The following is a 26,272-nucleotide window of genomic DNA, read 5'->3' as shown; positions in this document are numbered from 1 at the left end:
TCTCTTTCTGATGTGGAGTGAAAGGGATAAATCTGTTCACTACTTCCAATCCTGTAGTTTTTATTGTGAGAATAAAGACATTAAAAACTCAATTTTCTGTATTAATGAACAAGATTATAAAAATATTGACTAAAGAAATTAGTTTCCATGTCTTCATACGCTCTTTTATGAAAGAGCCTTGACTTCCAGCAGGTGGAGAAACACACAGAGCCAAAGATGGACAGTTATCACCCACATGTCTCCAGAAAAAGCCCAAACTTTATCTGAAACGGGAAGCAACTTGTGTTTCATGCAAACCCCTCCCTCTCTCTAATGTCCTCCATCTACTGTCTACTGTCTCCACATCTGTGTCTTCTGCCAAAGGGCATAAAAGTATTTATAGTAGGGCTATCAAATGATTAAATGATTTTTAATCAGATTGATCACAGCTTTCAAATTAATTAATCATGATTTATCACAGCTTACAAATCAATCATACAGTTTTTACTGTATTGTATCACCAGAATAAGCCGATGCTACAAATATTTACTGTTAACCAACCTTCTCTTCGGTAAACATCAGACGTCCAAGGGTCAGTAATGTAAGCAGCATGTAAGAGAAGGTCAGTTAACAGTAAATATTTATAGCATTGGCTCATTCTGTTGATTCTATATGTTATTCCAAATCATCTCTACCATGTTCTAGATCATAACTCAGAATTCATACAGCATCATCTCACCAACCGTCTCCATGGTGATAATTTCTGTCCTAAAACCAGCAGATGAGACAACTGAAGTTAAACAGCCAACACTGATGAAGAAACTCCTATAAAACTGATGATCTGGATTAAAACAGGTTTTTAGTGTGAGTGTTTGTGCAGCAGTGATAAAAGTCGTACAGCAGCATCACTGAAAGTAAACACCTGCTGATAAAATACATCATTGGCTGTTTGTTTTACTACTTTTTCTTCACTTTTTTACACGAGATGATACCTTTAGTTGTAATAATCAGTTTAAAATTTAATAAATTCTACACCTAAAAAATGGTCTCACTTGTGCCCCCCTTTTCCTGGTTAGTGCTCCTGCCTGGCCCCCCCATCAGAACTTTTCTAGACCCGCCCCTGCATAGATGCAGTATAAACCCTGTCCTGCCAACAACAAGACTTTGGGGTAAATATGTGACGGTGTGAACCATGAACCGCTAGTTTCCTTCTACTCAGCTAAATGATAAACGCAACAAGAGAGAATCAGCTGACCACTGACAGCCATCGCTGCACAAACGGAGACGACCAGCGAGCCACCAGAGCAGACACGTTGGTGCAAAATGCAGCTGGGCTGTAGCAAGTTTAAAAAAGAAAGCGTGAAAAGTGCGAGTGTGGGAGTATGTGGTTCCCAACCTATTTTCCTTGGGTACCCTATTCATGCAAATACTAAGAAGCCATGGACCCCATGCCCCACCCCGTGCTGAAACCATACTTGGTTTTATGCTTTCAAAAGTGAGATTTTCTCTATAAATAATGTATTTTGGCTGAGACCTGTCCTTCCATAAAGCTAAAGTTAAATTAACAACATAGTTTCTTACTGTTTATTCCTTCAAATAGGAACAATGTGTGGACATTAATCACAATAGCTCTGAATGTTCAAAGCCTCTGGGACCCCCTGTACTCTTTGGAGGACCTGGTTAAGAACCACTGTGTTAAAACACCCCCATTCTCCACGGAGGCAAGTTCCATAGGTTGCTCCATTAATTCCTTAGTTTCTCTTTATGTCTGAAATGTTTTTCATCAAGTACACAAATAAAAAGAAAATGTTATTTATTCAATAAAACACACCTACTGCAGTGAAACTGTAATTCTGCTGTTTGCTTTGATGTTAAATGGACTCTATAGATGCTTCTGGAATAACTAAACATCTCCCTGTGGTCAGCAGCTACACTGGGTGGGTTTAAACAACACAGGTTCCTATGCCATCTGTTTATCCCTACATTTATAATTACTGAGTTAACCATCAGTCAAAATAAATTACAAAGATTTTTTTTGTGTGTCTGTTAATATTCATTATCTATTAAAAAGTAATGGTTCTTTAGTGGCTCACAGCGGCTGTTTTATTCCCAGTACTGAGTAGTTTAATGACACCTGGTCTAAGTAATGATTTACTCTGCAGATAATCCTACCTGACTACATACAGTGTGCCGCTATTTATTGTGACATTTACTACTTTTTTCATGACTTATGTTATAAACATATTTATTACTGCACAAAACCAAAACAGGAAGCCTAGTTTTAAGATTGCAGGAACTTTTGTTGCTTAACCTCAGACCAGCAGCAGTAACTGGCTTCCCCATAAACCAGTGACAGTGATATAAACATATTTCCAACGCATCTTTCAAAGGCCAAATTTCACAGGTTGCGGATTTTAAGACATTTGGGATTTCAAAGCTTATTCATTCATTCATTGCAGATGTTTAGAAGAATAAAGACAAACCAGCATGTTCTGTCTCAGATCTGTCCTCTCGGATGTATGGGATCTCATCCATTCTGAGAAACACTGAATCACTGGGACTCTTTTGACCATCAGACTTACTTCCTGTAACACACACAGAGAAACAGATTGTCACATTTTATTGAGCTAATAGTTCACAGTACAATGGTTCAGTGAATGTAGCACCAGTGGAAGTGAATGAATATCGGGGGCAGCCATATTGTCGTCAGAACTTCACACATTTCACACACTTTTAGTTTGCTAGAAGTTTAACTGTTAGGGTGGAAATTAGATATTACATCCTAAAAACAGATCTTCCTGCAGCTGTTCCATCTGGCTGATCACATGATCTCTTCCTGACTTGGGTCTGAACTTTCCCCCTGCCTCTCCAGCGTCTGACCCTGAAGACTCTTACGGACAATGCGGTTCTTCTCGTTCAGCAGGGAGGTGGTGTGTGGGACACTCGACTGCTGTCCTCTGGTCCGAGCCGAGCTGGGCCGGCCGGGCTCCCTGAGTGGGGGCATGAGGGTGGCGGTGGCGTGCTCGGAAGGCATGAGCGTGGCGGTGTGGTCTGTGGCTGGGGGGTCCGGGGTGGGGGTGTTGCCCTCTGTCAGACGGGTATCGGCGTCAGGTGTCTGAGGGGAGCTGTCCATCCTGGTGGCGGTTAATGCGTTCTGGTAGTGGCTCCGGGTGATCTGAAAACAGGAGCAGAGAATTCTGGGTTTTTTAAAGGCTTCAAGTTGTTTGAAACATGAGAACATTTATATGAATTTATGAGTTTGTACATGCTCCTCTACATGATGAGAAAATAGAACTGTGTTGAATTATCTGTAAACCAAAAATATTTCTTTATCGTTGATATTTTTAACATTTGAAATATAGCCCAGATTACAGACATTTTTACGTTCGTTTTCAGAATGGAAATACAGCAGAATATTTGGATGTTTTCTGTCCTGTGTGAGGCTAAAGTAGAATTTATCAGAGAGAAATGTATCTTTACAGTGTTTGGACCCAAACATGAACCTATAATGAAGTAACCACAGCAGGAAACTCAGCATGAAGACCCACCACAGCAAATTCTGCCTTTAACTAAGCCCTTCGTGCAGTCTGGATGTACTTGTGGGAGTCTTAGAGCTGATTTTTTAGTCCTTTTTCAGAGGAAGAAGTGGTGCTGTAAACGCTCTAGAAAGTTAAACATAACACAGTAGTGAGTTAATTTAGAACTAAAGTGTTTCAACTAAGGTCCAAAAACTACTTATACTCATACCATCTTTACTTAAAATAAACCGGTCATGTGACACCTACGTCACATCGTGGGACGTGTAAATGCGAAAAAAGTGTTTCCATTACACTTTTGAGATAAGCTTTTATATCAACACATCTGAAAAACCACTTCATATTACTTTTTAGCAATATTTGAGAAGTTTTTCAAAATGTAGGTGTTTCCATTACTGGTTTTTTATTGCAATATTTATGTTATGTGTAATTCTAGGGTTAAGGGCAAAGCCACAAATGCAGGTTAAAATATAGATACATACATAAATATATATATATATATATATATATATATATATATATATATATACCATATCTACCAGAGGCCTGGGAGCTTGAGGGTTCTGCGCAGTATCTTTGCTGTTCCTAGGACTGCACTCTTCTGGACTGAGATGTCTGAGGTTTGTTCTGGGATCTGCTGTAGCCACTCTTCCAGTTTGGGGGTTACTGCCCCGAGTGCTCCGATGACCACGGGCACCACTGTTGCCTTCACTATCCAGGCCTTCTCAAGTTCTTCTTTCAGGCTTTGGTATTTCTCCAGTTTTTCATGTTCCTTTTTCCTGATGTTGCAATTGTTTGGTATTGCGATGTCAACCAAAACGGCTTTCCTCTGCTGTTTGTCCATCACAACAACGGCTGGTTTGCCATTACCATTTTGTCGGTCTGGATCTGGAAGTCCCACAGGAGCAGCCAGTCTGTACTCCGCACAGATGTTCCTGTACACTATACCAGCCACTTGGTTATGACGCTCCTTTTAAGCTTTCCCTGCCAGCATCTTACACCCTGCAGTTATGTGCTGGATTGTCTCAGGGGCCTCTTTGCACAGTCTACACCTGGGGTCTTGTCTTGTATGGTATATCTGGGCATCTATTGCTCTGGTGTTATGATCAGTGCCTCTGTGCTGTCTTTCAGTCCAGCCCCTTCTAGCCATTGGTAGGATTTCTTGATATCAGCCACTTCAGTTATCTGTCGGTGGTACATCCCATGGAGGGGCTTTTCCTCCCATGATAATTCCTTCATCACCACATGATCTGTTTTCCACTGCCTGAGACATTCACTGAGCACTTCGAGCCCATCTTCCCGATGTATTCAAGGATGTTGGATGTTTCATCCTGGATAGTGGTTCTGACAATCTAGTCCTCTGCCTCCTTGCATTTAGTGTACAGTCTCAGTCAGCTTATTATTCCTGCAGGGTATTTGATGACTGGCAGGGCATAGTTGTTAATTGCCAGGACCTTGTTCTTGCCATTGAGCTGACTCCTTAGAACTTGCCTTACTTGTTGGAGGTATTTGGCTGTGGCTGCTTTTCTTGTGGCCTGTTCGAGGTTGCCATTTGCTTGTGGGATTCCAATGTACTTGTAGCTGTTCTCAGTGTCTGCTATTCTGCCGTCTGGGAGTGAGACCCTTTCTGTATGGACTACCTTCCCTCTGTCACCATCCGACCACGCTTCTCAAGTCTGAATGACATTCCGATGTCATTGCTGTAGATCCTGGTTGTGTGGATCAGTGAGTCAATGTCTCTCTCGCTCTTGACATACAACTTGATGTCATCCATGTAGAGGAGGTGACTAATGGTGGACCCATTCCTGAGTCGGTATCCATAGCCAGTCTTTGTTATTTGGCTGCGAGGGTTCAGACCAGAACAGCACAGAGGACAGGGCATCTCTTTGGCATATGCTACATTTGATGGACATTTGTGCAATTGGCTTTCAGTTGGCCTCAAGGGTGGTCTTCCACTGCCACATTGAGTTTGCAATGAAGGCTCTTAGAGTCCTGTTGATGTTATACATCTCCAAGCATTCCATGATCCATGTGTGTGGCATTGAGTCATAGGCTTTCTTGTAATCAATCCAGGCAGTTCACAGATTGGTATTCCTGGTTCTGCAGTCCCGAGCAATTGTTCTATCTACCAGCAGCTGGTGTTTTGCTCCTCTGGTATTTTTACCAATGCTCTTCTGTGCTGTGCTCATGTATTGATCCATGTGCACACTTATCTTAGCTGCTATGATGCCTGACATGAGCTTCCATTGGCCGATAGTTGGATGGAACTGTTTCCTTCAGGGGATCCTTCTGGATCAGGATTGTCTGGCCTTCAGTTAGCCATTCAGGGTGGGTCCCATCCTTTAGCAGCTGGGTCATTTGTGCTGCCAGGCGCTCATGGAGTGCAGTTAGCTGCTTCAGCCAGTAGGTGTGAATCATGTCAGGCCCTGGTGCTGTCCAGTTTTTCATACCTGAGACTCTTTTTTAAATGTCTGACACTGTGATGGTTACTGGTTCTTGTTCAGGGAATTTTCTGTGGTCTGCTTTTAGATCCATCAGCCACTGTGCACCGCTGTTGTGTGATGCCTCCTTTTCCCATATGCCTTTCCAGTATTGTTCAGTCTCCAGTCTTGGCAGGTCTGCCCTGTTGTTATTACCCTGCCACTGAGAGTACACTTTAGCTGGTTGAGTTGAGAACAGCCGGTTTATTCGCCTTGATTCAATTTCTCTCGTGTACCTCTTTAGGCAGGTGGCCAATGCTTGGAGTCGTTGTTTGGCAGTTTCTAGTGCTTCATGTATGGGATTCTGGCTGTACCACCTGGGTACCTGTTTTTTTTATTGCACCTTTCTGGAGCTCTGATAGTTGGCTCTCTTCTCTCCGAGCTGCCTTGATTTTAGCCTCCAACCTCCTCTTCTATGGTGGATATGCATCTTTATGGTTGCTCTTTGGTTGATAGCCAATCATCTCAAGGATCACTGCTGCTGAGGTGTAGTTCACCTCATTGGTTTCAGTGATGGTCATTGTAGGAATCGTTCTCAAATCTGCATTCACATCTTCCAGGAGACTTTCAGATGGTGCTCCACTCAGCCTCTGTAATCGGCGTCGGGGTTGCCTGATGTTCATTTATGCCATGATCTTATCCCTTAGGTCAGTTGCTGCCTCGCTCTGCGTGATTGTGCTTATTGGGGCTTCGTACCCAATCTCTGGATGGGGAGTTGTTGTTAACTCCCCCCTGACCTGTCGTCCTGGCTCCCCCTTGCTGTAATATTTGTGTTGTACCTCATCAGTCTCAAGCTGTGATAGCAGTTTCCATCTATATCTAATACTAATATAGGTGCACTGTGCTGTGGCTGCTGCCTCAGTCTGCCTGATCCTGTTTGTGCTTACAAGTTGTTGCTGTCTGGTCTTGGACGGGTTGTACTGGAAGTCATTTCCTTGTACCTGTGTCCTGCACTTGTATGATGACAAATAAAAGAATCTTGAATCTTGGATGTTGGAAAGTTGAGCTACTAGTTGTTTGGCAGTGAGTGTTGATTGTGGGTTTCGACGATTCCATTTTTCCCACATTCTCTGCATGTAACCCCTCTGACTAGGGTTACTGGAGTAGTAACATTCTAACAGAGCCTTGTTTTCGCCTCTCGTCCATTTCTGTCTTGTTCCAGTAGCCCACTTCTCGCCAGGGTGCACTGGTTCCCCAGCACCTGACGCAGACCTTGTTTGACCGGGTGACGTCTGAGCTGGTATGTCTCGTGTTCTCTTGTCTCTCATCATATGAGGTAGGCAGTAGCACAGAGAGTCTTGCCTAAGGACACACACTAGGTGTTGGTAATTGCCCTGTACGGGTCTCCTGCATGAAAGTTGAATGACTTACTCACTGAGCTACCCAGCCGCTAGGTTAGAAATATATATATATATATATATATATATATATATATACGTATATTCAATTCAATGTCTTTACTGTCATTGTACTGGTACAACGAAATAAAAAAATGCCAGTCCTTGAAGGTACTGAATGTGCATTAAAAAAACAAAACAAAAATATAATAAAAAACGAAAAGAAAATAAAACAAAGTGAAAAGATAAGAAAAATAAATAAAAACAAGAATAAAAACAGATAAAAACATCACACACACAACATTAACATCCTACGGATATGTACAGTGATCAGCGCCTCTTAAGTACATTTATTGCTCTGGCATAAAAACTGTTCTTTAGCCTAGTCTGTACATTTAAGGACCTGAACCGTCTGCCTGAAGGCAGCAGTTCTAAAATTGTATGTCCTGGATGCGATGGGTCCAAGAGGATATTTCGAGATTTCCTGAGACAATGAGAGCTATGCAGATCTTCCAGGGACGGTAGAGGGCAGCCAATGATCTTCTGGGCTGTCGTGACGACCCTCTAGCGCTTTCCTGTTTGCAGCTGTGCAGCTGGAGAACCACGCACAGATGCAGTAAGTTAAGATGCTCTCTATGGAGCAACTATAAAAGGACACCAGCAGATCTTGATTAAGGTGATTTTTCCTGAGCTCTGGTGAGCCTTCTTGATGATGGCAGTGGTGTTGATGTTCCAGGTCAGGTCATCCTCTAAACTTATACCAAGAAATCGGAAGTCTGATACCCTCTCTACACAGTCCCTGTCAATGACCAATGGCTGGATGCCCATTTTTTTCCTTCTGAAGTCTATGATCAGTTCCTTAGTTTTGGTAGTGTTAAGCACAAAGTTGTTCTTTTTACACCATATTGACAACTGTGCCACCTCGTCTCAATATGCAATATATATATATATATATATATATATCTTCTTTTCAAATCCCAGCTGTGAAATTCTGTTTCTGCATTTAATCCATCCTAATTACTAGGAGCAGTAAGCTGCCAGGCCAGGTACCAGTGCCTGGGGAGCAACTGGGGGTCAAGTACCTTGTTCAGGGGCCCACAATGGTTCGCCTCAGTTGCCAACCTCAGGACTTTAACCCAGGTCCTCCAGACCCAAGCCCACCTCTGTAACTCTGTAACCACTAGGCTGATCTCCTCAGTTCCAGATGTTTTGCAGCTGTTGTAGATGCTGCACGTTGGAAAACATACATCTGGAACAATTTTATGAGACATACTGTTGTCACCAGATTCATAAGAAATGTCCCATTTTCAAAATTTGATATGTTTTTTGTTTAATTGAGAATAAAACGTTGGCTTGTGAGATTTACAAATCATTGCATTCATTGTTTTTTTTTTTTACCTTTTATACAGGGTTCAAACTTTGTTGTAATCAAGGTTGAAATTATTTTACACTTATTTAATCAAATCTAGATCTGATCCAAACTCTACTGACTGTTTGGCATTAATTCAAGTTGTGGAGAACATTTTAAAAGCTTACATGACTTTTGGATATTACCTTGATGATCTGAAGGTGTGTGAGTTGTCTGACAGAGTAGTCTGGCAGGTAGACGTTGCCTCCTCCATTCAGCTGACCCATACTTCCCCCATACAGCATTGAGTCAGAACGGTCCAGACCACTGCTGCGTGAGGGGGATCTGTGGACTGGAGGGAAATATTTTTTACCAAAAAGGTAAATTAACACAACGGATTTTACCAATAAAACCCTAAATATCTTTAGAGATGCCAGCAATTTTTCTATATAATGATAATCATTAGTTAAAAGTCCTGTCTTATAAATAAAGAATGTTTAACCTGCCCTTGTCTCCGAGGAGTCCTGTGTAACAGAAGGTCCGACCCAAAACCGACGAAATGTGCTGGAGGAAACGCATTCAGGAGGAATTACTGCCAGACCTGGAGGTTTACCTATCCCCAAAGGACTAAAGTGCGGTCCAGACCGCATGGGTCACCTATGAGGACGCACTGGCTGAGCTCCCCGGACCCCTGGTGAGGCTCCGCTCAGCGATGGACCTGGTCACCCAGTTGGAAGCCAGACCAACCCTTCTCCTCGTGTTTCCGGATCTGGCTGAACTGGTAAAGGAAGCTTGGGAGGTTTATATGGAGGCTCAATTGGAGAATGTGGGTTTGAGAGCACCACCAGCGTCTCCCCCGGCTTCCACGCCAGTGTCTGCAGCGTCTCCCCCGGCTTCCAAGCCAGTGTCTGCAGCGTCTCCCCCGGCTTCCACGCCAGTGTTTCCCTCGTCTTCTCCAGCTTCCAAGCTCACGTCCCCAGTGTCGCCTCCAGCTCCCAGGCTCACGTCCCCTGAGCTGACGTCTGCTCCGGCTCCACAGCGTCCGACGCCACAGCCACGATCAGCCCCGGTCCTACAGACTCCCATGTCTGCTTCCCAGTCCTGTCCTGCTCCGCAGCCTCCGACGCCTGATCCCCGGTCAGTCCCTGCTCTTCAGCGTCCGACACCACAGCCACGATCTGCACCAGTCCTGCAGCCTTCTACGTCTGCTTTCCAGTCCGGTCCGGCTCTACAGTGTCCGACGCCACAGCCCCGTTCTGTTCCTGTCCTGCAGCCTCCCGTGCCTGCTCCCCAGTCTTCATCTGATCTCCCACGTCATACACCAATGCCACGGATTGTTCCTGCTCGGTCTCCGACGTCTGCGCCACGGGCGGCTCCACTATTACCTCCGACACCAGCGCAACGGTCCTGTCCGGCGCTCACCAGTCCGAGGTCAGCTCAAGTCTCCGAGGAGGTAGATGGTTTCGACGCTCCTCTCCCGCCAGTGGGTACAGTCTCCGAGGGGGTCTCAGAGCGAGACGCTCCTCTCCAGCCCCTGGTTCTGTCCAGCCTGTTAGTCCCTGTCTCCGAGGAGGTCGACGGTTTCGACGCTCCTCTCCCGCCAGTTGGTCCAGTCTCCGAGGGGGTCTCAGAGCGAGACATTCCTCTCCAGCCCCTGGTTCTGTCCAGCCTGTCAGTCCCTGTCTCCGAGGAGGTCAACGGTTTGGACGCTCCAGTCTCCAAGGCGGTCTCCAAGTAGGACGCTCCTCTCCAGCATCTGGGTCCTTCCTGTTTCCCTCTCCTGTCTGTGCGACCTCCCGGTCGCCCGCCAGAGACTCAGCTCCTGTCTGTGCGACCTCCCGGTCGCCCACCAGAGACTCAGCTCCTGTCTGTGCGACCTCCCGGTCGCCCGCCAGAATTATTATTAACATGTCTCTGTCTTCCAGAACTCCTGTCTGCGCCCCTCTCTGTGCTCCAGCTTCAGTCAGAGTGCCTCCCTGCATTCCAGCTTCAGTCGGCACACCTCTCAGAGCTCCAGTCAGCGCGCCTGCCAGACATCCAGCTCCAGCCCGTGCATCCCTCAGGCCGTCCGCCTGAGCTCCAGCCAGTGCATGCCTCAGGCCGTCCACCTGAGCTCCAGCCAGTGCATGCCTCAGGCCGTCCGCCTGAGCTCCAGCCAGTGCATGCCTCAGGCCGTCCGCCTGAGCTCCAGCCTGCGCAGCCCTCTGGCCGTCCGCCTGAGCTCCAGCCTGCTCAGCCGCCACCAGAGATCCACCTAGCCTGTTCTCCAGAGCTCCTGTCCGAGCATGCCCGTCCGCCAGGGGTTAACCCCAGGCCTACACGTCCTCCGGGTCTTCCTCCTTCCATGACCCGGCCCTGGTCTGCTCGTCCACCGGGTCGTCCCCCTTCCATGACCCGGCCCTGGTCTGCTCATCCACCGGGTCGTCCCCCGTCCATGACCCGGCCCTGGTCTGCTCGTCCACCGGGTCGTCCTCCGTCCATGACCCGGCCCTGGTCTGCTCGTCCTCCCAAGATCCGGTCCTGGCCCTGGTCCGCTCGCCCTCCGGGCCGTCCTCCAGAGACCCGGTCCCGGTCAGGCCGGCCTCCCAGGTCCCAGCCCTGGCCTGCTCATCCTCCGGGCGTCCTCCAAGGATCCGGTCCAGGTTTTCCTGTCCTCCTGGACGCCCACCGACGTTTTGGGTGCTTTGTCTCCCCCTTGTGGTTGTCCGCCAGGACTCCAGCTCCTGTCATCGCAGCCCTCCTATCGTCCTCCCGGGCCGTCTAGAATCCGGCCTTCTGGAGGGGGGGGGAGTCTGTCCTGCCACTCCTCCAGCACTTCTCACCTCCCTCATCCTCCACACCTGTTCCTCATCCGCTCATCAGTGATCTAGTCAACCTGCCACACCTGTCTTCCTTTGTTCCCCAGTCCTTTATATACACCAGCACCATAGTCATTCCCTGTCGGACCTTAACCTACACACTTCATGGACTCACCCCTACTCCATTCCATGGTTCCTGTCCCTCCTATCGATGCCTTCAGTCCAGTCTCTGTAAGACCTCTTCCTTATATCCTGTCTTATAAATAAAGAATGTTTAACCTGCCCTTGTCTCCGAGGAGTCCTGTGTAACAGTTCCTCACCTCTGCCGCCATTCATTGCAGGACTGTTGCCATTGCTGCTTACAGTGACGATAAATAACAAAAGATCTTTTATTGTGCTTAACCAGTTACACAGTTTTGACGCCCAAGCAAAACATAGCCTACATCAAAGTGTGTAGCTTAATTAGGAATAGGGTGCTATGGCTTTTGGGAGCAATTTATCGTACAATTTGTTACATAAACACCAAAACATAGGAATTTTCTTTTAATGGCAATGAATGGGATTCTATTGAAATGAGTGAAAAACTAAGTGAAATTTAAAGCCCTTTAACTCAAGCAGACTTTTATGTAGAAATTAACTCAGCTTTAAACAGGTCACAAAAGATGAAAATTTTAGTTTTTCAAAGGCCATTTTGATATTTTTTACAGTTTTGACTTGATCACTGTTTAGGTTTCATAAAATTATGAAGTGCTGTTGATACTTATTATTTTAAGTAGTAACCATAATTTCTGAGTTTTCTCTGTATTTATTGTCAGACAATATTTCTGTTTCGCTCCTCTCCCACACTCATAAGGACCAGCTTCATCACCATAGCAAACATTTATTCTAACTGACAGATTCCAACATGGCTGTCCGCATAACTGTGTCCCAATTCAGGGTCTGTACACTTTGTAGTGCAGATTTGTTGGCTATGTCATTGTGGTGCGGAAAACACTGTCCCAACTGAAAGGAGCGTCCAAATCCACCCTACAAATCTGCACTTTAATTGGCTTGTAACGAAGGCTGCTGGTGATGCATCCTTTGCATCATTTTCTCCTAGAATTCATTGCGCACAAGATGGTGGTGAATGAGCCCATGAACAAAGCTCAGAAGATTACCTTTTTTTTTTTTTTTTTTAAATGTGACAAAACCAAGTACATTAAAAACATTTTTGTTTAAAGGTGGCATTAAAATTCTGTAATATTTAATATTGGTTGATGTTTAGGAGATTCATGAAGTCTCTACCAGCTGCAAAACAACAGAGCCTCAGTTTTTTTTAATATTACTCAGTCGGTGTTAATGTTCACTAAAGTGTCCCATGATATGTAAACAGAAATTTCAGAGTTTAGGTGATTCAGCGTCCTCCATTGCTGCTATGGGAATTTGTGGTTGGATAGGTAGGTTGTCCCATTTTACAAACATTAGGCAGACTTCCAAGTGTGCAGACTACGTAGGACACTCTATAGCCTACGTAGTCTGCGCACTTCGAAGTGTGCAGACCCTGAATTGGGACCCAGCTCATAATACATGCATTCTGGCAACCATTGTGTCTTCTCTCATCATGCTCATTGGATGAGAATTACATGGCAGGATCTATGTGATTAAGGTTTTGTAGTTCCTTATAAGGCCTGTTTCTGTGTCAGTCTTCTTCCTGAAAGACTGACCTGACTTAAAGCTGTATGGATGTGTTTTCGTACCACTTGGCATGATGGCAGGTACTCCAAAGTAGGAAAATGCTCCATTCTCAAACTTCAGGGCCTCCTTTCCAAACTCCACCTCAACTCGACCCTGATGAACACACCAGAGAAACATATCGTTAGTAAACCAACATCCACCTGAGACCGAATGATTTACATGCCACAGCCATGGCTGCTTGTTGCCCTGGTGAAGGGTGGAGATGCTGCTGGTACCTGCAGTACTAAGATGAAGTGGTCCACAGGTTTGTTGCGTTGGAACAGAAAGTGCTGTGATGCTCGCTTGTTCTTCTCATCAAACTTAAGTTCCTGAACTACGCTGGGATGTTTGATCAACCTCAGCAGAATCTTCTCTGAGATGTGAGCAGGTTTGAAAGGCTCTACCTCTGATTTCAGGAGACAGAAGAGGTTTGGACATGTCTACCATCACGTGAAAAGGCAGTGCAAAACCTCTGCTCTCAGGAATTTTTTTCCAGTGGTTAGAAGAAGAACGTTTGAAACAGCGATGAGCTGATTGGCCGGTACCTGTAGAGAGGAAGCGATGCGTTGCCAGGAGCAGCTGAGGAGAAATTTTGACTTTCATCTCATTTTCTGACAGTTTGAAGATGGAGAAGTCTTGCTGCTTCCGCTCGTGGTGAGAAACTCGTCGCTTTGTGCGATTATCAGCTGAGAAACACACCAACACACAACGAGTGTAAAACCATTCAGCAGTAACCAATAGGTGTGTGTGTGTGTGTGTGTGTGTGTGTTTGTGTGTGTGTTTTCTAACACACTGTAGAGATCTGTCTCATCCAGGATCTCCGACTTGATGATCTCCTCAATGACATCTTCCAGGGTGATGATGCCCATCACCTCGTAGAAGGGATCGCCCTCACCCTCGTTGTTTACACGTTGCACGATGGCGAGGTGGGACTTTCCTGGAGACGATAAACATAAAGTGAATGAGCAGCACGACGGAGGAAAATAAATCACTTTACTTTAATCAGAGTAATTTTTCTTTTAAAAACTGACATCTAGTTTAAAAAAAACTCTCCATTTTAAATGCTCCATTTTTTAAACCATTTTCTTTTAACTTGTCCTGTCCAGTATGGCAGCAGCAGAATGATGGTCTCGCTGCTGGCTGCTGTGTTGTGCCAAAGTTGCTTTGCCAAAAGGAACTTCAAGGTTAAAAGCCTCCTCTTGATAATCTGATTTGTTTTTTTGTTTTTGTAATCTTATTCATTTATTTTGAATAAAGGAATTTATGTAATCTTGCTGGGCCTGACCAGAAGGGACAGAAAAAAAAGGAGAAAATAGTTAAGAAAAGTAAGAAGGAGCGTTAAAAAAAAAAAGAAAAAGAAAGAAGAGACAAAGATGCAGTAGACAGAGGCAACGATCCTTCAATCCAACCTAACACCAGACAACCAACTGCTGCACCTGTACAGAAACACAACAAAGAATGTCCTACAGCATTTACAGGTAAACCAAGCTGACAATCATCAGGAGTTTCTAAAATAAAAAAAAAAAAAAAAAAAAAAAACATGCATCACAACAACAACCAAAGTACCAGAAACACACACACACACACACACACACACACACACACACACACACACACACACACACACACACACAAATCTAAACAAAAGCATCTCTTAGTGTTTAAACCCACTGGACAACTCAGTGACTGTGTCAGCATGCACAGATCTGAGGATCAGAGATGTGTGATCATGGAAATGCAACCGCGCCTCTATGGATGCTAGAGGCAGCCTAGGGAGGCCCAGAGACCTAGGCGATCAGCAGCAAGATTGGCAGCCGCTGACCCCATCAGGCATCGGCCATCCAAGGCAGCCAGAGCAAAGGACCCAGGGCCCCAAGTGCCTAGAAGTGATAGAACATGGAAACCATTAATCACTCCCCCCTTCCTCCCCTACACCACCCCTACCCCCCAGGCCATACCCTGGGTCCCAGGGTGGCACCCAGACACCAGGACATGCACCACCCCACCCTATGACAGCCATGATGTTACCTCACCTGGACTTGGGAACATAGACCTCCTTAAGAACAGTCATGTGCTGCCTCTTTTTATATCTTTTTTTCCCGAGAATGTGTGTTATATTTATATCCTCCACAATTGTTTGTTTTATGAGACTGACCTTTGAACTAGGAAATGAACTCTGAACTCTGCACTAATAAATATACTATCCCCCCAGGAATATACTAGAAAACAACTATCAAATAGGTGTTCACTTCCGTGGACACGATGCCTGATAGGGTTAAAAAAAAATTCTGGCATCTCAGATTTGTCAACATCTTTTAAGGCGCAACAGTTTGTTAATTCTGTTGGATTTTTGGATCTTTCTTCCTCTGTTAGCTTTGATTTATCAACTGGGAACCTGCAGCTGAGAAAATATGAAACCTAAAAAACATTTTTCTTGTAGAATGATGATGGTCTGATTTTATATTTAGGCTACTCTCATATGTGAGTCATACCAAGTGGGAGTGGATTGTGTGTTGGCTGTAATATTCAGCCCATGAATCAACAGCAAGGAAGATTTAACACAGAAGACGCTCTGGATGAAAAACAAAATCCATCAGCTTCATATCCAGAGTCTGCAGAGCTTCTGTGTTTACTTCCAGGGTGATGAGTGTTGGCTTCTTAAGCTAAAATCTTAGGCTGTTTCAAAAGATAAATGGAACATTTAGGGATCCACAAACCACCAGATGAAAAACTACATCTGGAGAAGATTTGACTAAAGTGTAAAATGAAACCACGGTGACATTTTTTGGTCAGGATGACAGCATGTTAAATAGAAGTTATAAATCAGTATGGGGAGGTCTGCAGAAAAATGGTAGCACTACTGACAAAAAACAGAGTAAATCCTCAAGTGTTGCTTCATTTCAGCAGCCTGGCTCAGCCTCAGCTTCCTCACTGAGATTGTTCCTATCTATCAGCATATTTAATGCATAATGCAACCCAGTGTGTTGAACATTCAGGAAGGAGAACACATGCAATGACATATATATTTTAAGGCAATGTTTAATGCACAGATGATTCAACTGCTGTCAACAGCTGTGGACGTGAGGACCCAAGTGCAGGCAGAAGAGGCAGGAGACAGGCAGGGAAAAAGTTTTAATAAGGTAAAAATCACAAAACAAACGACTCCAGAGGCAAAAACTCAGACATGGCAGGGGACTAAACGATTAACAGGAACTACATCTAACTGCAAACAAACAGAAAGCAATGAACTGGCATGCAGCAATTGAATTCAATGGACTTAAATACGTAGAAGGAACTAACAAGGCACAGGTAAAGTGAATGAGCTAATTAACCAGATGAACTAATGAGCAGAAATCAGAAAACAGAGCTAAACATAACCCTAAATACAAGAAACCAAGAACATAAACCATGAACATAAGAAGGACCAAACACATGAAACAAGAACCATGAATCATGACTACTGCCTTCAAATAATGAGTAAAGACATTTTTAACCTTTTCACAGTAGTTCTTTGGACGTCACTTCGATAGAGAACATTAGCACCAACAGTTTAAAAATGAGTCTTCTTTTGCTGAAAATGAGGACTTTAAATATAAGACCAGGATTAGACCAAAAGTCCAACAGTAACAAATAAAGTCAACCTGATGAAGACGTCTGTTAAAGATGAAGGCTTAAAACATGTCTGAGAGGGAGTAAACAAAGCTGATGATGCTCCTTCATCAGTAGGGATTTAGAAGGAAAAACTAAACAATTCTGAAACTTCTGTTGCACAGAATAACAGCTGAAACATGCTTTTTTTAACTGAAGTCAAATGAATGCAGAGAACAGATGGCAGGGAGGGATGATGAAAGAGCAGCATTATGAATATTTTATACTTTGTCCTGGGAGGCAACAAGAACCACGATGAAGAGAGGGGAAATGAACTATAATACATTGGAAAGTTAGCAGGCACATAATTAAACTAGGATTCATCGTCTTTTACACTGAGGTTATTCTATCAGCCTTCTGACTGATAAATGCTGAGATGATAAAGTGAGATGTGTCACTGATTATTTTCCAGCTGGACTAATTAATGCTTCTTCATTTTGAACCTACTGCTGGTTTATAAAAGAAAAACTCCTTCCACAGAACTCAAAACAAACTCATCCAGGATTTATGTGCAACGTTCACATTCAGCTATTTAAAGATCCCTCTGCCTGGTTCTGCAGTGGTTCCCTCTACCAGCACACTGCTGCTGCTGCGGTCGTTCCAAGTGAGGAAGGTGTTTCTGGGCTGTTTTTTTCTGTGCCAGACTCACTGATTAGCATTCAGGCCAAACATTCCCCCAGAGGCTCCTGCAGGCTCTCTGCTACAACTCTGCAGAGTCTGTAAATGTAGTTACAACGGAGTTTCTATTATTTGTTGGATTTCTTCCATTTTTTTCTTATATAATGATACATTCAACAGCCAGTAGATACATAGGGCACCTGCTTATATGGTTAACTTCACGGAGGTCAAGAAAACAAACGCATGCAGTGGGTTTGTTTTCATCCCTCCATATTCTTCCACTCATCAGAATTTAGGCCATGGAGGACACCCCTCTCTCCAGGTCCTCTTGTTGAATCCTGAGGCATTCCAAGGCCAGAAAGGATATATCATGCCTCCAGTGAGACCTTGGATCTGCACTGGGGTCTCCAACGTGCCCAGAGCACCTGTCAGAGAAGGCGGCCAGGAGGCATCCTCTTTTGACACGGTGGAGCAGCGACTCCAAGGCCCCATCATATCTGTGAGCTCATTTCAGTCACTTGCATCCGTAACTCGTTCTTTTGCTTAATACCCAAATCTGGTGACTATAGGTGAGGGTTGGAACATAGATGGACAATCGGAACAGTGGCCTCATTACTGGTCTCAATCATCATTCCATTTCTCGCTCCATCACTGCACCTGTTTCCATGTTAGAACAGACTTTCAATCCGACCAATTCACACTCATCTGTGAGCTGTAGCAGTGTGGCTGAAAGACCTCATCATCTTCAAAAAGCAGGAATTCCCCTGACTACGACTCCATATCCTGTTCACGAACACCACAAACAGGATAGGTGTGAGGGCCAGCCCTGGCGGAGTCCAACACACTCTGTGAACAAGTTCAGCTTTGTGCTGAGAATCTGGACACAGCTGCTGGTCTGGGCATGCAGGGACCCATACTCCCACAACAACCACTAAACATTTGTAGACTGGAGAATCAAACTCCTTTAATTATCCCCTCTGCAACTCAGGAAGGGTTCCACAACCCTGCTCAGAATAGTTTGAGATATTCAGTCTGAACAGCTGTGTCAGCACAAGCTGCTCCAGAAGTCTGACAGGCTGAAAGAGATGAGCAGCATTTTTCTGCTGCAGTGCCTGAAACCAAGAGTGGAGGAGAAACAGAGCAGCATGTGCAGAGGGATGGAGGCTAACACCTTGATAATCCTAATTATCTTAATGCCTGTGTAGATGACCCCTCTGTGGTGCAGGAACACAACAATTTGTGTTCACTCTCCATCTCTGATAAAATCAGTCTTGTTGCAAGCCACTTGTGGCCATATGCACATAAAGAGAGCCCATTTAAACAGACAAAAAACACACGATGAATATCTTACACGATATTCAGCGTGTAAGAAAAAAAGCTTCAGTTAAAGATGCATGTCTCACAAGTCCAGAAAATTCTTCCATTTTTTGACGTATAAAAGATAAATAGGCTGCAATAAAACAAAACCTCAAATAAATCTAAAGCTTGACCATGATCATGGATTTTCTTCATGTTACAAAATAATCCAAAATAAAGATGAATGAGCTGCCTGAGTCAAGGTGTCCTGTGCTGTTTACTTCCTGTCCTCACTACCAACACACAAACTGCTGACTGTGCAGGAAGGCAAGACCAGCAGCACGGCCTGTGATTGGACCGTCTGAACCCCACCCATTTTAAACCCAGCTGATGGCATGCTCTGATGCAGAGGTACTGCAGACTGGGCTGGAAACAGGCAGCAGCTGTACAGACTGCAGGGATTTTTTTATGCAGTAACAATTCACAGAAATAGAAATGAAAGTGTGGAGAGAATGTCAGCCTTGAAGTTCTCAGGCGTAGACCTGCACATCCCAGAGGATCTTACACAACAGTGTCAGAGAGAGTGTGATTCTTCTTCCTGACAGCTTCCAGAAAATCAGCCTGCAGAAAATGTTCTGGCAGCAGCTCTGCAGGGCACGAAGAAAGCAGCAGAGAAAATAAGCAGCACAAGCCGGCCTGCCTGGGAAGACATGTTCAGCTCCAAACAGCCTGCCCACCTTCTGTTTGAGCTTCACAGACAGGCATGAAAACCAGAACCATGAACCACAGAATGTTTTTGTATTTACTTACTGACTCTTTTATTACATTTTCATATTTATTATAATTTCACTAAAATATCATTTTAAAAGAAAATAACTGCTAAATTTAAGTTTAATATGGTTTATATTCTGCTATTTTACTGTGAATTTATATAATAGTCTGTTAAACTGACAGGACTGTTGATAAAAGCAATCTTCTATCATTTCTATAATATATATATTTTTTTGTATTTTTGCAGGTTTTAGCAGTATTTAACTTTTACAGTTAACATCTTTTATTAAATATTAAAACTCATGTACAAGCAGAGGTATAAACTATTTTTATTTATCAGCATCCCGGGATCTAATTTATAAATTTAACCTATAAGGGCCATGAGGCATACTGATGTTAGAGTCTGATCTCAGATGGGTGTAAAGTCTCAGAAAAAGTCGGAAATAAAGTTCTCTCTCATCTAAGTTGAACCATGTCTCTACGTCATGAGTGTGCGTTTGTGTGTGTGTGTGTGTGTGTGTGTGTGTGTGTGTGTGTGTGTGTGTGTGTGTGTGTGTGTGACCTGCAGCAGGATCTGCGTGGATGACAACTCGTCTGAATCTTCATATCAATGCCTCAGCTGAACACATGGATGTAACCACTTCCTGCTCCTCACCTTTCTTAAACTCCTCCAGCATCGCATCCAGTTTCGTGTCGTTGAAGACGCAGTGCAGCGGGTGTTTGTAGAACTGGGTTATGGTCTTCAGAGGGGTGCAGTCGTCCGGGTCCACAAAGGCCAGGTCCTTGACGAACAAGATGTCCACAATATTGGACCTCTCGTTCTCAAACACCGGTATCCTGGTGTACCCGCTCTGCATGATCTCAGACATAGTGTTAAAGTCCAGAACTACGTCCGAGGCCAGCATGAAGCAATCGGTCAGCGGCGTCAGGACATCCTCCACGGTTTTGGTGCGTAGCTCGAGCGCACCTTGGATGATGTTGAGCTCCTCCTTCACCAGGTCGTGGTACGGGTCGGTGACGCGCAGCATTTCCAGGAGTTTCTCTCTGGTGTAGAAGTTGGAGATCTCCTGGTTGAGGATGAGATCCAGCAGCTTGCTGATGGGGTACGAGATGGGGAAGGAGAGCACCATCAGCAGCCGCGTCACCCAGATGGTTTTGGAAGCGATAGCCAGACCGTGGCGCGACGCCACGGAGTGCGGGAGGATCTCCCCGATGAAGAAGATGCCGAAGGCGCATATGACCGTGGAGAGCCAGGTCATGCCCAGAATCTGGCACATCCACACGGCCAGCGAGGCGTTGATGATGGCGTTCCCCAGCAGTAATGTGCACAGGACGTAGTTACCGTGACGACGCACAGACTCGATTTTCCGCGCGTAGTTCTGCTCCGTGTCAGTGCCACTGTTCTGGAGGACTTGCAGCTCCACCGGGTCAAGAGCCAACAAGCTCAGATTCAGTCCGCTGAACAGAGCTGACAGGCCGAGAAGGAGGACGGAGACCAGCACCTGCAGCCACAGCTCCGGGACGGCAGAGCGCTCTGTCACGGCCACCCAGAAATCCCGGGTTCTGTAATGTTCCCATTTGGATCCGTCGAAGGCGCACATCGAGTAGAATTTGATCTTTTCGCCCCTGCGCAGGTCTTTGGCCAGCAGCTCTACCAGAACCGAGTTCTGACTCGAGGCAGACTTAAAAGAACCTAAAACCTCGATGTCGGACGTCCTGGCGTTCTTGTCCATGCACATATTTCTCTTGGGGTGAACTTGTCCCTCTCTCCCTGGACTTGGCTCCTCGATGAATGCGATCCAGGGCGCGGCGTTGTTGGCACGAGTCCCCGCGGTGCGGTTAAGCCTCTGTGGGGAGGTGGAGTAGTAAACCCGCAGCATGAAGCGGGTTCCCTCGGTGGCTTTCAGCACCCCGTCCTCCACGGACAGCTCCGCTCCGGTCTCCTCCGGGCGGAAGCCGAGCAAACAAAGTGTCGGGGAGGGAAGCAGCGCACATATGCAGGCGGAGGTGAGAAGCAGGCGGGACGTAGAGAGCGGAGCCCCGCGGGAGAGCAGAGCTCCGGCTCGGTACCGCGCGGCCGCATCCTCCGCAGCCATGATGCGGTATGAGCAGCTCGCTCTGGCAAAAGATCCAGAGTCACGTGGTGCTGCCTGGTTGCGGCCCATGTGGGAGAAGCAGGGACCACTGGCAATCCGTTTCAAAGCTGGAGATTATGACGATGCTGTGTGGAGACGCACGCTCAGCGCCATGACGTAACTCTATTAATGACTCGGAGCTTTTGTTTTTCATCTGAGTTTATAATCTGTTCTACTCTCTTTCATAATCATATTCCAGCGATCTGTGTCCTTAGATGTAGATGCCAGCACAGGCCTGTAACAGTAAAAATGGAACAGAGTTAATGATTGCTGCAACTCCAAATATTATAAGTACCAAAATTTGATCCCCAAAGAAGGACTGTGGAGGGGTGGGCGTCATCCCTAAAATCAGGCTGCTCCCTTCCCACGTGCCACACCAAGAACAGACAATCAAAATCAAACAAGTATTTAACTTGTATTTGAGGTTTAATTCTGACAGAGGGACAAAAAGACGACCCACATAGACCCTTGGGATAGTTTCTTTTGTTTTTCGTTGCACTTATGATAGACGTCCATTTGCAATATCATGTAATTGAGTGTGTCCCGTGATGGACTGGCGACCTGTCCAGGTACTCTGGCCTGATTCTCCAGCTTTCACGCGACCCTGGATTGGATTAAGTGATATAGAAAATAAATGGGTGGATGTAACTGAGTGGGACATCTGAACAAGCAGAAGTTTATAATGCAAAATATTTTATTTAGGGATTTTTAATAAGCGTTTTTCTTGTTAAGTTTTTTGGTTAAACTGAATTCAGAATTATTTTACTTATTGATTTCTGTAATTTTATGAGTTGAAGACATTTGTTGGTATATTTGTTTACAATAATATTACGGTGCAATCATCACCATCACAGAAATGTTCTTTAATCACACAGTACAATAATCCACAACTTAAATTCATCAACTAAATGAAATCTTGAGGAAAATTATTACATTAACAGAATTACAAACACAGTTAGAAGCCATTGTTACACCAGCTTCCTTAGAGCTGTAATAATGTGAAAATGAAAATCAATATGGGATCATTTGGACTCTTTGCAGTTCATTTTCACATCAATATTTTTCTCATTTTAATTTAATAACATGTTCAAATTATTATGATCCATTTCTTTCAGGCATCTGTACCAAACAAAAATGCATTTTCTTTAGTTTGTACAATATTATGAGAAGGTCAGGTAAATATTTCAATGTGATATATTGTGATTAAATTTAACTTAATCTTGTCACAACTCTGTGAACTAAAACTCTCCTTCCTCATCATCTTCTTCTCTCTGAACTGCAGCTTTGATTCTGTTACCTGACAAAATAACAATAAATTCATGATATGGAAACAGGTTTTTCACTTAGTGGCAGGTAACATCACCTATTATAGACAAAGTAGCAGCTGAGAAAATAATTTCATTGTGCCTTAAACTTTTATGTTGACTCATTCTAAGGATGCACATCCACCAAGATAGTACAGGGGACTCGGTTCGACAGGATTTCCCAAAAACCTCACATCTTCCTTTGCTTTGCTTTCACTCTGGACTTCAGTCGGACCAAACTACCTGGACAAAGTCATGCACTTACATGTTCACAACCACTGACCCAAAAGGAAGAAGAAGAAATTAGACGTGTTCATGCAAGTAAAGAATCAAAGCTGGTCCAGTTTTCACCAGAATGGGTCCAGTATGAGCAGCAGGAGAATGTTGTAGAAAAAAATTACCAAGAGTCTGGAATGAGTAAAAGTATAACAAAGTTTATTACATGAGAATTATTGAATACAGAATTACTTGCAAGTAATGAGAGTGGTCGTCCTGACTCGTGTGAAGTTGAGAGAGACTCTGGGGAGGTAAGAGGAAAAACAATACATATACATTTCAGTAGAAAGAATCCTCCTTCCTGAAGACCTTGGGTGGACACACAACGCCAAGAGCTGGAGTCAAAACAACTTCACGTAGTTGTATCTCCACCAGAACCAGTCTGACTAAGGGTCTGAGGAAGGACCAGATAACGGTCATCTTACCCTCGTAGTGAACTTTTAACAGAGCATGTATATGATGACAATTAACCTTAAAAGTGAATTAAAGCATGATGAGTAAAAATGTACAATGTAAAAAGTGTAATATAGTAACAATCAGTGTAAATATTATTTATAAATGAATATAGTAAAGGAAGTAATTATAGGTGTGATTATAATATTATATATAGAGCATAATAAGTAAAATTTCTTCCACAAGAAGCAGCCAGGTATTCACCATGTTGATTTACGTCTCTTCCTCTTTGCTTCACTGAACACCCCGCTTGCTTTCACACTGCATGTAGACCACACCAAGGTTCACTTGCAAGTAAACAAAGATCCCTGATTTTCAAACATGGTCTGCAACAGGGTGCGAATGAGCATTCACACTGCTCCAAATGAACCGTACTGTCTGTGGAAGTGGACCTGGGTTCGTTTAAAGCAGACCAAACTGTACCAGTGTGAATTTGAACTAAAATAACCCCAGATGTCTTCCTTTCTTTTCTTTGCTCCTGAAGTTCAGACTGAAGACATATACCATTAGCACCAATCTGGTACTAGCTAGCACTAGCAGGAAGCACTTGCTCTTTCAACAGTGTGATTGACAGTGGGGACAGCCAATCGCCCACTACTTACAGTATTTTAAGTAAAACCAAATCAAACTTTTCAACATCCTCATTACTTACTTAAAGTGGGAGGTTTTTAAGTCTTTCTACTACTTAAGTTGAATTTACTTTCTTTGTCTATTGTCCTTATATTGACATTATCTCAGGCACTTGAATACATGCAATTGATTTTGGTCCTTGGGACGTGCATAGAAAATGTTGTATATACCAAAATTGAAAGCGATAAAGACGATCACATATGGCTCTCCAAAAAAGACAGTCCAGTTATTACATGTTATTACATGAGCGAAGTGTTGACACCCATTCCTAACCATGATAAATAACCGTATACTTAACATTAACCAAAACTTTAATTTCAAGACTTTGTGAATCACATCATAACACAACTTGAAATAATATGATATAACCATGTTTTACAAGATCTCTGCATCATATTTCTTTCATTTGGTCCTAAAACAAAATTCCCTAAAGAAAACTGGTGTAACAACAGCTGACAGGACTGGTTTCAAGTAACATCTAAAAATAAATAAAGAGCCTTATGAAAATCTATCATTTTTAATAGTTTACTTCCTAACAGTATCATATATAGAGAATTTAGATTATATACAGTATTTGTAGATGAATGTTTACATGTTGAAATACATACATTTATTCATTTTCTCACCGCTTCGTCCAATTAAGGGTCGCAGGGAAGTTGGAGTCTATCCCAACAGTTACCAGGCGAAAGGCAGGTACACCTGGACAGGTTGCCAGTCCATTGCAGGGCCAATGCAGAAAGAAAAACAACAACACTCACACTGACTCCTAGGGAGAATTTAGAGTAACCACAGTTACCTAACATGCGTGTCTTTGGACAGTGAGAGATTCATGAAAAATAAATAACATTTTCACCATGTTTAATTGTACAAAATGCACTATCTTTATGTTTAAGTGAGAAGAACATAAATATAAACAACTTGGAGAAAAAAAAGCGCACATTGGGCCTTCTGAGACTAAATAAACAGAATATGATTTATTATGATTTCTAGGCAATAAAAAATCCAGGCCAGTCGGGTAGATGAAGAGGTCCAGGCAATCCAGGTGCTTTTCAAGAACAAGTAGAGACTGGAGAGTGTGGGAGAGAGGACAGACTGGTTACAAGGCCAAACAGACAAGAGAACAAGAAAAACTGGCCTGAGTGCGTTACCATAGGCATCTGGCTCTGTGTAGGAGGAGCCCCGTCCTTCAGGAGCAGCTGTTGGGGTTCAAGGTGATGAGGATCAGGTGTGCAGGTGGTCATGCCTCCGCAGCATATGTTACATACACCTTATAAAGTACACTGTGATGAATTGTATGCAACTTCATACTTTTGGTAGCTTCATTCTGATAGATTTAATAATTCATATGACACAAACATTTATAATGAACTCAGTAAGAGCTTCAAAATGATAAATATGGTCATGTTCGTTTCCCAGTCATAGACTCAAAATGTTTCTGAGATACCTTCTTTGTTCTCTATTTCCTTTCTATACTATATCCACTACTGGGGTGGGTTGTAACACCTAATGGGGAGAGTTGTAACAGACAAATTAGAAATTAGAAACAGAAAAATGCATTTCAATGCAATTTTGTCTAAACGACAATGATTTAATTAACTGTAGCTCATATGATTTAATCTGAAATTGTATAAGAATTAAACAAAGTTTAGTGTTGGTAAAAAAAAACAAAACAAACTACTTTAGTAACTCAAAATAATGTTTTTTCCTCAATGAAATCTGCAGAGGCCTGATTCCAACCCTGGCATCCATGTCAGGTTGAGAAGGACGTGGGTAAAGACTAAAATGATCATATGACTCCTCCTAAGTGGTGGAAATGATGCTGTTTCAACTCTCCCCATGTTACAACCATACCTGGTCTTCCCTTTTTCATCCTGGAGAAGTTGCTAAAGGAAGCTTCATTTCTTTAAAATTTAGAGAATTTGACCAGTTCTGGTAGCTGCACGTTTCCCC

The 26,272-nt window shown here is 43.8% G+C and overlaps 1 protein-coding gene and 1 long non-coding RNA gene across 3 annotated transcripts in view; one reads left to right on the top strand and one right to left on the bottom strand.

Moving 5' to 3' along the window:
• Positions 1-22,247, bottom strand: part of LOC121638549 (metal transporter CNNM1-like) — a 27,847-nt gene extending 5,600 nt beyond the window's left edge. The window contains exons 1-8 of one of the 2 annotated variants that reach the window (XM_041983395.1): positions 20,180-22,247; positions 13,985-14,128; positions 13,737-13,877; positions 13,428-13,597; positions 13,182-13,305; positions 8,887-9,032; positions 2,875-3,154; positions 2,463-2,564 (exon numbers count right to left, since the gene is read on the bottom strand). In XM_041983395.1, the coding sequence (XP_041839329.1) occupies positions 2,463-2,564; positions 2,875-3,154; positions 8,887-9,032; positions 13,182-13,305; positions 13,428-13,597; positions 13,737-13,877; positions 13,985-14,128; positions 20,180-21,689 (2,617 nt within the window). In that variant the 5' untranslated portion in view covers positions 21,690-22,247. The remainder of the gene's footprint in view (positions 1-2,462; positions 2,565-2,874; positions 3,155-8,886; positions 9,033-13,181; positions 13,306-13,427; positions 13,598-13,736; positions 13,878-13,984; positions 14,129-20,179) is intronic. The other variant, XM_041983396.1, reaches the window with a different exon arrangement.
• On the top strand, positions 9,370-26,272 carry LOC121638558. Its single transcript, XR_006010043.1, has 3 exons — positions 9,370-9,617; positions 18,498-18,501; positions 26,259-26,272. It is a non-coding gene; the product is annotated as an uncharacterized LOC121638558 (long non-coding RNA).

This window comes from Melanotaenia boesemani, chromosome 4, assembly GCF_017639745.1.
Source record: "Melanotaenia boesemani isolate fMelBoe1 chromosome 4, fMelBoe1.pri, whole genome shotgun sequence".
In the NCBI taxonomy this organism is placed as follows: Eukaryota; Metazoa; Chordata; class Actinopteri; order Atheriniformes; family Melanotaeniidae; genus Melanotaenia; species Melanotaenia boesemani.
This window is presented reverse-complemented; position numbering and strand designations above follow the sequence as displayed.